This window comes from Solanum verrucosum, unplaced genomic scaffold, assembly GCF_900185275.1.
Source record: "Solanum verrucosum unplaced genomic scaffold, falcon-dt-bn FXZP01000022.1, whole genome shotgun sequence".
NCBI lineage: Eukaryota > Viridiplantae > Streptophyta > Magnoliopsida > Solanales > Solanaceae > Solanum > Solanum verrucosum.
The window spans coordinates 3518493-3535047 of record NW_026020086.1 but is presented as its reverse complement, the minus strand read 5'-3'; the positions used below and the strand labels follow the sequence as shown (position 1 = coordinate 3535047).

Here is a 16555-nt window from a genome sequence, read left to right as displayed (position 1 = left end):
TTATACAAATATTAGAAAATATATACATAAAATATCTAATTTTACGAAGAGACCACGTATTCGAGTGCCTTATTTTTTGCACCTAAATTCGCCACTGTTTATAACATGTCGCAATAAAAGTTTGATTCGAGCATCTATAAAATATAATACCAAGGAACAATTGACATGTAATAGCCAAGTGTTCGTTTCCTATTTAAAGGAAAAAAAACAAAAGAATAAAATATCTTTAGAGGGAGTAAATTGGAAATTCATAAGAAGAGAAGTCGGTATTTTAATATATTTTCATTGTGGGCCCTTATAGAATAACTATATATAAAAAAGAGCCCCTCCATTTTCTCTAAAATTCCATAAACTGCCGTGTCAGTCTTTTCTTTCATCTCTATTGATCTGCAGATTTTTTTTTTCATCTCTCTGTAATAAGGTACGTTCGCTAAAATAAGTTTTCGATTCTTTTTAGTTTGAAAGTTGAAATTTTGTGTTTATTTTTCGCATATTGATGAGTGATTTTTTATTTTTTTTTGTTATAATTTTTGGTTATTTGAGGTATGAATTGATCGATCGAATTGTGTGATTTTTTAAATTTTTTTGTTTGGTTTAGATTATGAAACTGATAATTTAAGCTAGATATTACTGTATGATTTATTTTTATGTGAGTTACTTTTATTGGAGAAATTACTGGATTTTTTTTGTGTGAAAGCTGAAATTTGTGATTTTTCAAGATATAGATGAGTGATATACTTATTTTTTAAAATTAATTTATTGTTTTTTGTTTTAATTTTTTGGTTATTTGAGGTATGATCGATCTAGCTAGGTGAAGTATCTGTATCGATTTATATTGTTATCTATGTATCATGTGTATCTTTTTTTTTGTGTATGGTTTGGTTTGGATTGTTGTTCGTTCAGCTGAGATTCTATCGGAAATAATCTCGAGTTTTACGTACACTCTACCCTCCTCAGACTCCACCTATGAGATTGCGTTTGTTGTTGTTGTTTGGTTTGGATTATGAAACTTTTGATTTGAACTAGATGTTATGATATAATCTACTTTATGTGTGTTAGCGAAGCTTGCTTTTAGCTCTTTTTTTTGTGTGTGAAAAGGTGAAATTTGTGTTCCCTTTTACCATAATAATGAGTGATATGTTCATTTTTTTCCTTTTTTATTATAATATTTGGTTATTTAAGGTATGATCGATCTAACTAGGTGAAGCATCGAGCTATATTGTTATCTATAGATTCTGTGTATGTTTCTTTTCTTTTTGTTTGGTTTGGATTTTGATACTGATGATTTAAACTAGATAATAGTATTATATGATCAACTTTATGTTAGTTACTTTAATAAGGTGCGTTTGCTGAACTCCGTTTTCCTTTTCTTCTTTTTTTCTTTTTTTTTAGGGCTGCGAGTTTCCCTTGTCATAAAAAAAAAAGTGATTTATCCGTTTGTTATTTATTATTTGTTCTTTTTCTTTTTATTATTGTTTGTTGTTATTTGAGGTATGATCGATCTAACTACGTGAAGTATCTGTACAATTTATGTTGTTATCCATGGATGCTGTGTATTTTTCTTTTGTCTTGTTTGGATTATGAAACTGATTATTTAAACTAGATATTATTGTATAAATCTATTTTATGGTAGTTACTTTTATTGGAGAAATTGCTGGATTTTTTTAAAGAAAGTGAATCTTACACGTTATAATTGAACACTCATTATGATTAATGAAATTTGTTATGTAGATTAACCCCTGTGAAGAACTTATTTGTCACTGTAACACTAGGCCATGTTAAAATAGTGAACTAGTGAAGATAATCAATGAGAGTAGATGTTTAATTGTGGAAGTACAAAATTGGATGCTTTATAAAGCTCGGTTGTGGAGGTGGGGAAAGTTGGATGTTTTACAAAGCTTGTCGAAGTTCCTAAACTAACTTCTAAATGGATATTTTAACTTTACCCGAAAATAATAAACTGGTTCTGCCCATCATAAGTTTAGCACTCAATAGATGTCAATTGATTTGTTTATTTGATGGTTTGGCATTTGTTTTTTCACTTGGTGTTAGCTCTACTTGAGTCTTTGTCTGTGTACTACTACTAATCTGAGGATCTTTGAACTACAGGTTGATATTCAGTGATGGCTGATAGTCACGATAATGATAAGAATATCGAGATATGGAAGATCAAGAAACTTATAAAGGCACTCGAAGCTGCTCGAGGCAATGGTACCAGCATGATTTCTCTAATCATGCCTCCACGGGATCAAGTATCTAGGGTCACTAAGATGCTTGGAGATGAGTTCGGAACTGCATCAAACATCAAAAGTCGAGTGAATCGTCAATCTGTGCTGGGTGCAATCACATCTGCTCAGCAGAGACTTAAACTCTACCACAAGGTTCCACCAAACGGGCTTGTGCTTTATACCGGAACAATCATAACTGAAGATGGGAAAGAGAAGAAGGTTACAATTGATTTTGAGCCCTTCAGGCCCATTAATGCATCTCTATATCTTTGTGATAACAAGTTCCACATAGAAGCCTTGAATGAACTTTTGGAATCCGATGACAAGTTCGGGTTTATTGTGATGGATGGGAATGGGACACTTTTTGGGACATTGAGTGGAAATACCAGGGAGGTCCTTCACAAGTTTAGTGTTGATCTGCCCAAAAACATGGTAGAGGAGGTCAGTCTGCACTGCGTTTTGCTCGTCTTCGAATGGAGAAACGTCACAACTATGTGAGGAAAACAGCCGAGCTTGCAACCCAGTTCTATATTAATCCTGCCACCAGCCAGCCCAACGTTTCAGGTCTGATACTAGCTGGATCAGCTGACTTTAAGACGGAGCTTAGCCAGTCTGATATGTTTGATCCTCGTCTTCAGGCAAAGATTTTAAATGTGGTTGATGTTTCTTATGGAGGGGAAAATGGTTTCAACCAAGCAATTGAGCTGTCTGCTGAGGTCTTGGCCAATGTGAAATTTATACAAGAGAAGAAGTTGATAGGCAAATATTTTGAGGAGATAAGTCAGGACACCGGGAAGTATGTTTTTGGGATTGATGATACCTTGAAAGTTCTGGAAATGGGTGCTATTGAGACCCTTATTGTGTGGGAAAATCTGGACATTAATAGGTATGTGCTGAAAAATAACACTTCCGGAGAAACAATCATCAAACACTTGAACAAGGAGCAAGACACTGTCCAAAGTAACTTCCGTGATCCTGATACAAATGCTGAATTAGAAGTTCAGGATAAATTGTCACTACTTGAGTGGTTTGCGAATGAGTACAGGAGATTTGGTTGTAGTTTGGAGTTTGTTACCAACAAATCACAGGAAGGATCTCAGTTTTGCCGTGGTTTTGGTGGCATTGGAGGAATTCTCCGCTACCAGCTTGATGTTAGAGCTTTTGATGAACTTTCTGATGATGGTGAAGTTTACGAAGATTCTGAATAGCAATTAAGTAACTTCACAAATACCAGTGCAGGAGTGGAGCAGGAAGCCTGTACTGGTGCTCGAGGGCTCTCGCCTTACTCGGCTGCTCATGTGCTTAGCAAAAAATTACTCGGAGATCTTCAGGTCTGTGGGCAGAGACGTTATCTTGTCCTTGAATGTGAAGTTTAACAGTAAAGAAAAACTTTGATGATCTAACCACCTATCATCTTTTATGTGCAAAAGATCTCTTGAGTGATTAGAAATATTTGCTTCTTTTGTTTCTAATATGCTTATTTTTCCTGGTTTACTAGATGGATGACCTGCATGAAAAAGTGAAGTATCGAGTAATTTCTTCGAGTTTGTCTGAACTCTATGAAGATCACTTCTATTTCATAAATTCTGTTCCCGGAGTCAAGCAGGAATGTTGCATTGGTGTGCGAGAGCTCACGCCTGACTTGGCCACTCATGTGCTTAGCAATAAATCACTGTGAATTCTCCATCAGGTCAGTGAACAGAGACATAGTCTTGTCATTGAATGTAAAGTTGCGATTGTCTTGGCACTTAGAAGTAAAGATCTCCTTTGATCGAGCAAATTATCTTCTCGAAGATTATAAATACATGCATATTTTCCTTTCTAATGTTTTTCTCTTTTTCGTGGCTAACTAAATGGATGAACTGCGTGAAGAAATGACATTGCTAGTAATTTCATTGCATTTGTCTAAGGGATCAGATTGTCACTTTCATCTCTGAAGTAGCGCGGCTGCTGTGTAGCAGCTATGCAAGAACTTAAATCTGTGTTTCGTTGTAGTTGACAGGGAGCAGGGAGCTATATATATATGCTATGCTACCCTTGGAGGGTGAATTGCCAGAGTTACTATCATATTATCTACGAAGTTAGTACCCTAAGTACTATTAGTATCATATTATCAGTGTGATTTTACTGAAATCATTACTGTGTAATGACAATGACTATGTAATGTTGTGTGATTTTTATGACTGGTATGTCGTGTGATAGACCTATTTCCGCACTATAGTATGTATACTATTATGATAATATCGACGAAGCTGTGAGTTTTGAACTGTGTATAACATGGTGAGAGCTCAAAAACATAGAGTTGTAGCTAGAATAAAGTAAAGTACATACTAGTTAAAGTAGATATATAAAATCTATATATCCACCCTATGACAAACAACATCAATAATTACGTCTCAATCCCAAACAAATTAAGGTCGTCTAAAGGAGAAATTCAACACGAGGACTGTACGTCTCAAACAAGCAAACCTAACAATTACAACACAAATTGCAGATAGCTACAGAAGGAGTGCAACACGAAGATTTCTTAGGGTCAACCATTTTAGTACTATAGACTCTCATCCAAATACGCTTAACTTCAGAGTTCTGATGTGAACCAATCCTACAACTTGCGCAAAATCAATGGAGCACCATGTTGAGGTTGGAGAGTGATAATTGTATGAGGAGCATGTGAATAAGATGGAGATAACTCAAAAGCATAGTGTTGTAGAATCATTGCAAGTGCCATTTTTGCTTCTAACATAGCAAAATTTTGTCCAATGCATATTCTTGGTCCCCAACTAAATGGAAAATATGCAAATTTACCCTTTGTTGCTTTATTAACTCCTTCACTAAACCTCTTTGGATTGAACTCTTTTGCATCATCACCCCATATTTCATTGTCATGTTGCAAATAAATTGTTGGCAACAATAGTAACATCCCAGCAGGCAATGACAAGGTCCCTAATTTGGTCTCTTTTTGTACTCTTCTACCAATCATAGCTCCTGGTGGATACAACCTTAGAACCTCATTGAATATCATTGTTACCTGTTGAAATAAATAAGTAGTCAAAAATATTGAAAATGTCATGTTTGGTACGACAGAAGTCATTCACAAGAAACGTTATCCTAAGGAGGGGTAACATATAACATGATTCGAACCTATGACATATAGGTCACATCTACATTCAAAAAGTTAGGTTTGATGATAATGTCAAAGTGAAGTATTGAACTAATTATCTTTATTTTGATAGAAAAACGTCTTCTAAGGACGTGACTTCTGTCACACCAAATCAAAAAATGACTTTTGTCGTATCAAATACAGATAAAATTTTGGATAACAAGAATGCATACTTACAACTTTCAATTGATTCAACATGTCATAGTCAGGTTTGTTACTTCCAAATACTTGATGAACTTCTTGTCTAGCTCTTTCTTGCCAATCCAAATGTTTACTCAATAAAATCAAAGTCCAAACAAGTAATACTGAAGTAGTTTCTTGACCAGCAAAATAAAATAATTTGCATTCTTCAATCACTTCATCAATTGTCATTCCAAAATTCTTGTTTTCATGGTGAATTTGTATTTCTTTGAAATTTGATTCCAATAATATACCTAATAAATCTTCTTCTGTAGCTTCACCTTCTTTCATTTCCTTTATTCTATTGTTGATAATTCCCAACACTAATGATCTTACTTCATTTGCTATTTGCTTTATCCTCCTGTTCCTTTTTGTTGGCACAAACCTATTGTTCCATATAAAAAAAACAAGAGTTAATAGTATAACAATAAAATCCAGATTCACGTTGGAAAGTCCCATATTGGGAGTAAAGTGAATCTGTACCCAGGGGTATTGAACTCAAGACCTCTGATTAAGGATGAAGGAGTGCTTACCACTCCACCACGACCCTTGTTGGTTTTTATCTAATTGATAGGAGTATAAAGTCAAGAAACAATTATTTATCACATTAAAGTAATTGAACTATATCTATGTGATTTTCTCAAAAAATGTAAATGATCACAAGGTTAAATATATGGCGTCGACAAAGGCAGAACTATCCTTGTCCAAGGGGAGTCGATCAACACCACTTAAATCCCTTGACATTGTGTATATACACTTTTTATGTGACAAAATAATTTTTACGACTTTATTATTACCTTTGTTTAAAGTTCAGTTACTTTAATGTGACAAAAAATATATCGACGTATATACTTTGTAAGTGGAATTTACCTCCATCCAGGGATGTAAATCCACCTTGCTGCTTGTATAATTAAATCAGCTTGTTCTTTTTGTAGCTCAAATATTTGCCTTCCTTCTTCATAGTTACTACCAAATGCTGTTCTTGAAATTGCATCACTTGTCAAAGTTTGCAAAAATGGCCACACATCTATCTCTGATCCCTTTGATGAAACTATATTGTCCCATTTGTTGATCATGTCAAGACAACTCAAGTAGAATGATGGTAGCATGTGCTATATACACACAAAAATAATAATAATTAATCAATCATAGTTAAAAAAAAAAGTGATTTCAGATGTGTGCGCTCAGTTAATTGGCTACCTGAATTCTCATCTTATTGATGAGGGTTCTACCGCCCCACCTTGTAATCCCCTGCCCCATTTCCATTTTCCTACCCTCGATGTAATTTTTTTTTTAAAGTGATTTAGGATGTGCCCCAGAGGTCGTGACCCGTAAGTATCCCTTCATGCTTAATTAAAGGTTTCGAGGTTAAGAAAGATGGATCCAAGTTTTTAGTTTGAGTTGTTAATCATAATTCCTTTTGTTTACCGGTTTTGAATAAATTATTAAGTTTCTTAACACAAATACAGAGCTTGAACCAAAATTATTGGATTATTCCCTAGCCATAACTATAATATTAGACTTTTCAACACGAATCTAAATTACAATTTAGAAACTTCTAGGGACCAAAAAGGGCAACTTCCTTTCTAACTTTACATAAGCAAATACCCTAGTCAAAGAAGTATGACCACAATCCGTTCGACCATACTGTAAATATCAGCTACCAAATGAAAAAATAAATAAATTAGATATTAAAAGTACCTTCAACTTGTCAAGGTGAAATGCAGGGTTGATAATTCTTCTATGCTTAGCCCATTTCTCTGTTTCATAACTTGCTAGCCCTTGTGCTAGTGACTTAGTGATTGGATTGCCTTGAATTTTTTGGTAAATATAACTTTTTGATAAAATTTCCCTTATAAATTCAGGCTCTGAGATCAACATTGTTGGTTTTGGACCCAACCATATATAACAATTCTTACCTACAAAATACATAATAATTTTAAGTTATATATATCGCCAGTATCAATAATATTGTACATTATTAGATCATTCAAAATTTCAAATGATACTTGAATGTAACATCCTTAAATGTAGGATTAAAAATCTTGAAAACAAATAGGTGAAAATGACCTAATGATATAGTTTAACATGTGATAGCAGATTGCCAGATTATTTACTAATTTTACTAGATTATAAGTTGAAGCTTATCATAGAATTGCTTATATCGTGAGTGCATAAAACTTATACTCAAAATAAGTATATAATTTATATATACCGACAGTGTAAATTTTTTCAAACTATCATGTTGAACTGTTTTAAAAGTTCAAACTTTTATATTAATCCTAATATGGTAATTTAGGAAATTAACTAATAACTTGTTGTAATCACTTAAATTGTATTTATACTAGTGTTAATAATTTTTTTATAGCAGTGTGAACAGACTACTCTTTTCAAACCTCTTAGTCTTTTCTTTTCACATAGATATATATAGGATTACAAATTTTAAAAAATTTATAACCACATAAATGTTACACCATATTTAAAGACCACATTTTCGAAATTCTTTATTTCTTTTCTCAACATCAATCAATCTTATGTTATTTAGATTTTTCAAAAAAGAATCAGATGAATATATCATATATGTCAAATCCTTAAAAAGTAGTGGAGTTGAAAAAATTGCTACGAATATAATAGTATTTTAAAAAATTAAAACTGAATAATATAAACTCAATTAAACTAGATCATATAAGTTGAAAAGAGATGACATACCATATTGCATCATGAACTTTGTGAAGTGAGGAAAAACTCTAGAAATATAGTCATTAGTGAAATTAATAGGCTTGGATTTTGCTTCTTCAACCATTGAATTAATTTCCTTCATATCTCCAAGTAAAAACTTGTAAGAACTTCCTTTGAAACCTTCTAATTTGAGTCTTTTTTCCAATTTTTTTGGATGAATCCACACCCAATCCAAGAATTTCCATATCCATCTCAAGAAAAATATTACAATCACAAATAAAATTGCAACTTTGATATTTATTTGCACCATTTTTTTTGACAAAAAAAATAATGTTTCTAGTAGTTGAGCTTTTTTTTAGTGTGTTTTTACACTTTAACATGTAGCACCATATATATAGTAGTTTGTGAAGAAGAAAGGGTCAAAGTTGTCTTATCAGCTCAAGTTTTCATAATAATTCAACCAAGGGAGTGTTTGGTGATGGAGAATATAAAAAAACATCAAAAATAAGTCATTTTTGTGTGTACATTAAAAAATAATTTGAATTAGTGATAGACAATTTTTATAACTAAACAACAAAAATGTATTGTCAATTCTATTTAATGACAGATTATCAATGAATTTGATGGGTTACTTGCTATAATAATATGATACATTAGTGATGAATTCCGTAACTGTAACTATTTTTTTTAAATAATAAAATATAATTAGCGAAAAATAATTTCTCCATAGCTATAGTTTGGATATTTACGGGTTGTAGTTACGGTTTAAGTTGTCTCGTTTGTATAATTCATGGGTTTCTATAATTCGTAGGTACATTCATATAATTCAGCTATTTTTGTATAAACTCGAAATAATGAATTTATACAAATACAAACATCTAAACTTTAAATAGTTATACAAATTATATTATACAAAATTACATTTTACAAAAGTTATACAAATTCCGAAATATACAAACGTGCGAATTATACAAACTAAAAAACAGAGTCATGTAATTATAGCTAAAAGTAGGTCGCAGATTGTAATTAAAACAAATTGAAGCTATGCTAACTAACTAATTAGAATATGTTTGTTTATCCGCGTAATTTTCCCTATAATATAACCATTATTTAGACATTATTGGAAAATACTCAAAAAAATAAATCATATCAATAGTATTTGATTTGTTAATATTATCATCAATCTTTGACAAACGTATTTCCACGAAATATTTTCTACTTTCAATTAAATATATTGAAAAGGCAGGGATAGGGTGATTTGCATACATCTTAAACTATTCAAGACGTTACTTATAGATTACATTAATAAGAAAAAACAATTTTTGAAAATGACTAGATGCCAAACACACCCTTGTGTCAAATCAGTGTAATAAAGACATTATCCTGATTTATGATCAATCAATGAATACACATGGCAGGAAAATGAGGATGAAATTTCTTCTTTTACTTGGCCAAGTTAGTTTTGTATTCTTGTACATATTTTCTTCTTTATTTATACTCTAAGGTTGACTAAAACAATAATTTCAACCAATTGTATTTATTGTTGCATTCATTTCCTTGTCTTTTCTTATTTTATTTTTTTTGGTTTTAAATAAAGTATATTTAATTAATTTTTTGACATATATAATTTTTTGAAAAACTATAAATAGTTTATTTTGTTTTAATCCACTAAATGAAATTATTATCCTGATTAATTTGAATATGCTCGATGTAAGATTCATTAAAGGAGAAAATACTCGTTAAAATATATCGACCAATCTCAATTCATTTTTATTTTATTTAAAAAAAAAAAAGATGAATATCTTAGTTCTTAAGTCTCACAAGTAGTCAAAGTCTTAACTTTATTTTAATCCAAATTGGAAAAATAATTAGAGTAAATGTAAGCTCCAGATTGCATACATCCTCTTGCAAGTTAGTAAGTTGAATTAATATATGATCTTTTAAAATAATTTAGTCCATTTTTTTTTTAATCTTTCCTTAGCTATTAAGTTCTTCACAGAACATTAGGGGCATAAAGGTCATTGCATATTTTATATCTCTAGAAGATTACTAAGGGATGTTGCCATAATCTCATAAAGATAAAGATAGAATCTCGAGTTCGAATTCTGAATATGTAATCTATCTTTGTTAGGGAGCATTTTTGTGTGGAATGTGATATGAGACACTATGGGAGTAATACTCATAAAACATAATTATATCTTAAACCCTAAAAAGGTATTAAAAATCAAGTGTTAAATCGCACGATATAAACACTTTAACTTGATGTCAACTGACAATTAAACAGTCCAAACTTACAAAATAATCATCTAGACACCTCCAAACTTTATATGTCATATCAGCATAGTGTCCATGAGACACAATGAGGACATGATAGAGTTAGTTGTCAGTTGAGATCAAGTTAATGTGTCGATATGCACTCTCAAAGTTAAGAGTATGTATTATGCCTATTTACGCCAAAATGTAGCTAAATGGTGACTATGTGTTCATGGTACAGGTTCTTAAAAGGGGAAGATTTAGTCTGCTGACCAAAGACATACACAGATACATATTAAACAAACAAAAATGGATCTGTATCTGCTGATCATACAAAGTATGTATACCCAAAGCAATAATTTCCAACAACATAAGAGTACATCGATAGCCAGTCTCGAGATAACACGTGTGCTAAAACACGTTTTCCCTGAAATTCGAGGGGAAACATTTACTCATCAGCCGATACATAGGTCTCAACGACACCTACATCACTACAACACAGTGTTTGAACTAACGAGCTCTTGTTTTGACGAATTTGGTTCTTGAAGCTTTCTTCTCCAGTTTCTCTCTTTTCTTTCGGGTCTTCTCATCCTCTTCAGCATCCTGGATAATCATGAGAAACGTTAAGCCAACTAGTTAAGAAATTGTTTGATCTATGAAGATTTGATTCCCTATTGTTAACACGAACCTCTGAACCTTGAGGTAAAAATCCTTTGATAAGTCCAGAGAGCTTGTACGCTGCAAATGCAGGTATCTGGAAAGGGAAACCATAATTTTAGTGCAGATCAATCAAATAATTAGCTATTTAATGAGATAATGGTACAAAAAAACATCTAAACTATCACTTTTTCGTGAGTTTCACATCCCAACTATCCATTGTTCCCTTCTTGGACTATCACCATCTATATATTAAGACACCTAGTTGAGTAGATGGTATGATAGTTCAGGTTGGAAAAGGGAACAATTGATAGTTGGACTAATCATCTTCGGTGTGTGTTTTAATACATAGATGGTGATAGTTTAGGTAGGAAAAAAGAAACAACTGATAGTGCGGGTGTGAAACTCGCAAAAAAAGGTGATAGTTCAAATGTGTGTTTTACCATTAACTCTTATTTAACCAACACAAGTTTGAGAGCTATTCAATGCTTGGCTCTATGCATACAGAAAGAGATTTTGCAGAAAGTGGGCTGTTTTTGAAAAACACAAACTTGCTTTCCTCGCAATGCCATCTTTCCATCGCGTCGTATCTTCAACTTTATTTTCCTTAGATACAAGTCTTTTAGGCCTTTTTAGCCTTCATTTATGCATGTATAATACTCTTCTTGCTTTTCTTAAAATTTTACCCCTTAACTGAAGTCTGTGCATCCGGGTGCTGAAAATTGAACTAGTTTCGCTATTTTTTTTATTTTTTTTGGATAACCGAGAAATCCGTCTGTGACCTGCCCTTTGGACCAATCACAGCTTTCTAATGGGCCCGCCCCTCTACCCTTCTCCACTTAAATACCGGGCTTCACTTTGCATGGTGTGGGACTTGAACCTACGACCTAAGCCACAAATCCTCCACCTTTTGCCACTCGAGCTAGGCCTTGGGGGCACTAGTTTCGCTATTTTGCTAAGCTACTATTGCACAATCTCCTAGTAGCAGCAAATTTATATTTATTATGACATTTTATGTTAGGTAAATCTTTCTTCATTTCCAAACTAAACCACAAAATTCTCCCTTCTATCATATTTTTCCTACCGATCAAGCATATCAACTATTACTGCTGCAGAGACCACAAGGTATTTGTGCCCGTCACCATTCCCAGACATGAGTAAAGCACTACTCAGGATACCTTTATTACAAAAATGAAAGGTTCGATAGTCATCACTGCAAAAAGAGAGAAAAAGGAAAAAATGGTCATTAAAAGAAGTTGACAAAAGGAGTGGTGCAATTTGGCTAGACCACTTGTTTTCTTGATGAATTCTGAGGAACTCGTTAACTTTTTTCCCTTTTGAATGACACTATCATCCAGGTCAGTTTCCATGCACCTTGACTAATCTACGCATCCACAGGAAGCATGCTGTAGCCCTCAAGTAGCTAGTAATCTATACTTAATTCCTAACCAAATATATGAAAGAATGATGAGGAAGTCAAATTATTTTCTTCTTTCTTCAGGTGCATCTTTTTTACTCACAAATCAACAACAAGTTGTCGAAAGATCATTGCTTATTGACGAAAGATCCAAAAGCAGCCTGTTTTCAACGTCGTCAACAAGACATTGTGGTGATGGCTAGACAAACTATAGAGCATACCAAGAAGAAATACAGCAGAAATAACACATTGCCAACATTTTATGTTTACGAAATTTTGGCAGCAGTGGATATGGATAGGTCCTACTAATTATATGATCTGTTCCATTCTCAAAAACCAAAAAAATGACTGCGCCGTGTAACTAAAGCATGGACAGAGGTAAAATAAACTTACCACTAGATATGTGTACCAGAACTTGTCGGAGATGATAGAAGCCAATTGCACGAAACATGTAATGTAGATTATATCATGTAAATATCTGCAAGCAAGAATCAAAGCAAGGTGAGATTATATTTTCAAACAAAATGGTGCAGGAGATTATGAAGTTACCACAAAGCTCATGAAGGAAAATGATCAGTAGCGCATATTCACACCTAAAATTTACAGCTTGAAGTCAAGTTCAAATTTTAGAATCCAACAACCAGTCTCTCTCTATAGTCTATATACATTAAAAGTGACTATCGCACTAATGGTTTTAATTAAACTCCAGTCTATTCCCTCCCCACAAACCCGAAAGTAATAATAATAAAAAGAACTTTTTATACAAGGAAATGGATATGTACTGGGCCTTGGGATAGAAAAAGAACTCGTAATTTGATGTCTCCTTTAACAGAGCTAACACATCCAGCCAGCGCCCTCCTAAATCTTGCCCAACTAATTTGAATCCTATACTTTTTAGTAAGAGAAGGCATGAAAACAAATGAAGTGTTTTTCCCATGCCTTCATTCCGAAACAAGTAGGAAAAACAAAGACGTGTGCCAAGGTAAGAAGTTATTTTTCAAGTAGGACAAACGCCTCCGACTTCTATTATCCTAAAGGCCACCCACAACACCGGATAATAAGACAAAATGAGAAAGAAATGCAGTTATGATAGTTTTCTTCCTAGTCCAAATGTTTAACTCCATCACTACTTGAAGCACAACTTCAAAACACAGACGGATATCAAGTTGATTACCCAAAATAAGGGGAAAATCTTAAAGAAAGGACAACAACTCCACATAACTAATACTCCCTCCATTCCAACTTAAGTGTCTTAGTTTGATTGGGCACGGAGTTTAAGAAACAAAGAAAAACTTTTGAATATTGGAATAAAAAAACTTACTAAATATAGAAAGAGATACTCTTTTTAGGACAAATCAAAAAGGAAAGTAAGACACTTAAATTGGGATGGAGAGAGTACTACTCCCTCCGTCCCTTTTTAGTTGTCCACTTTAGAAATGGCACACAGATTAAGGCAACAATGATTAGCACAGTGAAGTTACAATTTTACCCTTATGACAACTTTTCACTTCAAAATTACAACCACTTATTTGAATTCAAGTGAAATAAATTGGAGGGAAACAACATACACTATTACAATTTTCAAGAAGTGTAAATAAGGGTATAATAGGAAAAAATTTGTTGTCCTTTCTTGATTTGTCAAAATGGACAACTAAATAGGGACAACTAAAAAAGGAAATATGGACAAGTAAATAGGGACGGAGGGAGTATTTAGCATACTCAATTAGCAACAGAGACTTCTTTATTCATCTACTCATCATTTTTCTGTTCGTCTTTTCATTTCATCATCGGTTCAAATGAGTGTGACACGGGGTAGATCCTTCAAAATACACTCAAAGCCAACTAAAATTGAATGCCCCCATTTTAACCAACTAAAAATCGACCTTACCCAAGTCAATACTTATCTCATACTCAAATCCAGGTAACATAGCTAACAAATTCTATAAAAACAAGGCCGGTAATTTATCAAATAAAAGTCAAAACAGCTCAAAAAGAGAGGAAAGGAAATTCAGAACCCAAGAATCACCATCGGTGTAATGTGGAGCAGATCCTTCAAAATACACTCGAAACCTACTAAAAATTGAATGCCCCCATTCTAACGAACTAAAAATCGATCAAACCCAAGTCAGTACTCATCTCATACTCAAATTCAAGTAACATAGTTCACAAATTCTATAAAACCAACAACAACAACATACCACGTGTAATCAAAGGCCGATAGTATATCGAGTAAACGTCAAAAACAGCTCAAAAAGACAAAATTCAGAACCTAGAATTAAAAATTACGAAATGAAACTACAAATTACCCACAAATTCCACCAGTACTCATATCATATCCACCATCAAACATCTCCCCATCATCACCATAACTCGGCTTCGCCATTGAAGCTAATTGTTTGTACGGTAAAACATATGCCAATGAAGTCAACAATAATCCAACAATATGCTTCCATGTGAAACTTGAATAGAAAATTCCACCTCTCATCAATAAATAAATCACCTACACAAACCCAAAAAAAAAAGTTCACTTTTTTTTAATCAAACAAAAAAAAATCCAATTTTTGAAAAAGAAGAAGAGAATTTTACGTTGCAGGCAATGATGACTTGAAATAGTTTCTTCATATGACGAGTATTTTCTTCCTTACGCTTTTTTGCTCCTTGATTCGCCATTTCTGTTTTCTTCCTTAAGCCCTAATTTTGGAAAATTGAATTTTATGCCATTGATGAAGAAGAAGAAGAAAGCTGATCAGATCGGGTTCTGTTTTTGGGCTTTTTTATTCGGGTCATGGATGATGAATTTTAAGCCCAATCCATATAGCCCAAACCCAAACAAGTCATTATTGTATGAGGCGGGAAATGACGTGTGGTGTTTCTAAAAGTATTCGATCTTGAATTTTTGTATTCGCGTAGTAAAAAAAAATTAAAATGACTTTAACTTGCTAAAAGTTTTGCAAATTTTAGTTTCGTCACTGATTTTGGGATTTTGACTTGTTCAAATGTGTGTTGCGTAAGATTAATTAAATGAAAATGTGTTGTTTGCTAATAATTTATTTTATTATCGAAACTCACAATCTAAAACTTTTGGGTAAGAATATAAAGATTATATACCGTTATGAGATGTTTTCTTTTTCAAAAACTATCATCTAAAATATGTTTATATATATAAGATAAAATTGTTTTTGCATCGTAATCATTTTTTTGAAAATGCAAGTCATTCATTACTTTGTTATTAAAGGACCATGTGGAATCATAAATGTAGTCAAAATTGAATTTAATATTTTAAATTAGGCAAATAGAGGCAAAATATCACTATTTTGAGTATGTATATTTTTAGAGTCCTATTGGGAAAGAGTTTCGGTTAGAAAAACAAAAAAAAAATGTAAAATGACTTCATTAATATTTTTAAATTGATTGCGCAATTTGCGAGACTCTCAATTGTATCTTCTTTGACTTGATTAGAAATGTCAATGTAGGAGTGCTCTGCTTCGTCATGTGATTGTTATGCTCATGACTTGTATGTTCACATTCTTATTCAAGAACTGAATACTATAAATAATTTGAAATATATATATATATATATATATATATATAATTGTAAAATCGATTATAAACTCGATTATATTGAAGGGTTATATTTGCCCCTAATAAGTCAATTTCAAGATGAGTAAAAAGGGAAATAACATGTTGAGCATGGAATTTTATGAATTAGATCTCAATAATAGAAAGAAAAAAATAGGCACGTGATAAGAGGTACAATATGATAATTATTCTTTTGACTAAAAAAATATTAAAAAGAGGTACTAAAGTTTTAAAAAAAATAAAAAAATTATGTTGTTTAGTGGGGCCCAAAAATATTCATTTTCCACTTTAAAAGATGCTAAAGGACAATGTGTTTTAATATTGTCATTTAATTTGTAATTAAATTTTTTTTTATATATATATATCCATTTTAAATATATAAAATCATATGATATTTTAGAG

At 32.5% G+C, this 16555-nt stretch overlaps 2 protein-coding genes and 1 pseudogene across 2 annotated transcripts; 1 reads left to right on the top strand and 2 right to left on the bottom strand.

Moving 5' to 3' along the window:
- Positions 1-360: 360 nt before the first annotated feature.
- On the top strand, positions 361-3824 carry LOC125824594 (eukaryotic peptide chain release factor subunit 1-3-like; annotated as a pseudogene).
- A 685-nt stretch (positions 3825-4509) lies between these two features.
- LOC125824593 (cytochrome P450 CYP72A219-like) lies at positions 4510-8613 on the bottom strand. Its single transcript, XM_049503997.1, has 5 exons — positions 8278-8613; positions 7270-7487; positions 6439-6680; positions 5566-5953; positions 4510-5256 (listed from the first exon to the last, which is right to left on the bottom strand). The coding sequence occupies exons 1-5, from the start codon at positions 8555-8557 to the stop codon at positions 4831-4833; spliced, it is 1554 nt and encodes a 517-aa protein (XP_049359954.1). The 5' UTR covers positions 8558-8613; the 3' UTR covers positions 4510-4830.
- Positions 8614-10775: 2162 nt separating this feature from the next.
- On the bottom strand, positions 10776-15308 carry LOC125824599 (uncharacterized). The gene is made up of 5 exons (XM_049504002.1): positions 15161-15308; positions 14881-15074; positions 12968-13052; positions 11189-11254; positions 10776-11103 (listed from the first exon to the last, which is right to left on the bottom strand). Exons 1-5 carry the CDS (start codon positions 15242-15244, stop codon positions 11011-11013), a joined length of 522 nt encoding a protein of 173 aa, XP_049359959.1. The 5' UTR covers positions 15245-15308; the 3' UTR covers positions 10776-11010.
- Between the last annotated feature and the right edge of the window lie 1247 nt (positions 15309-16555).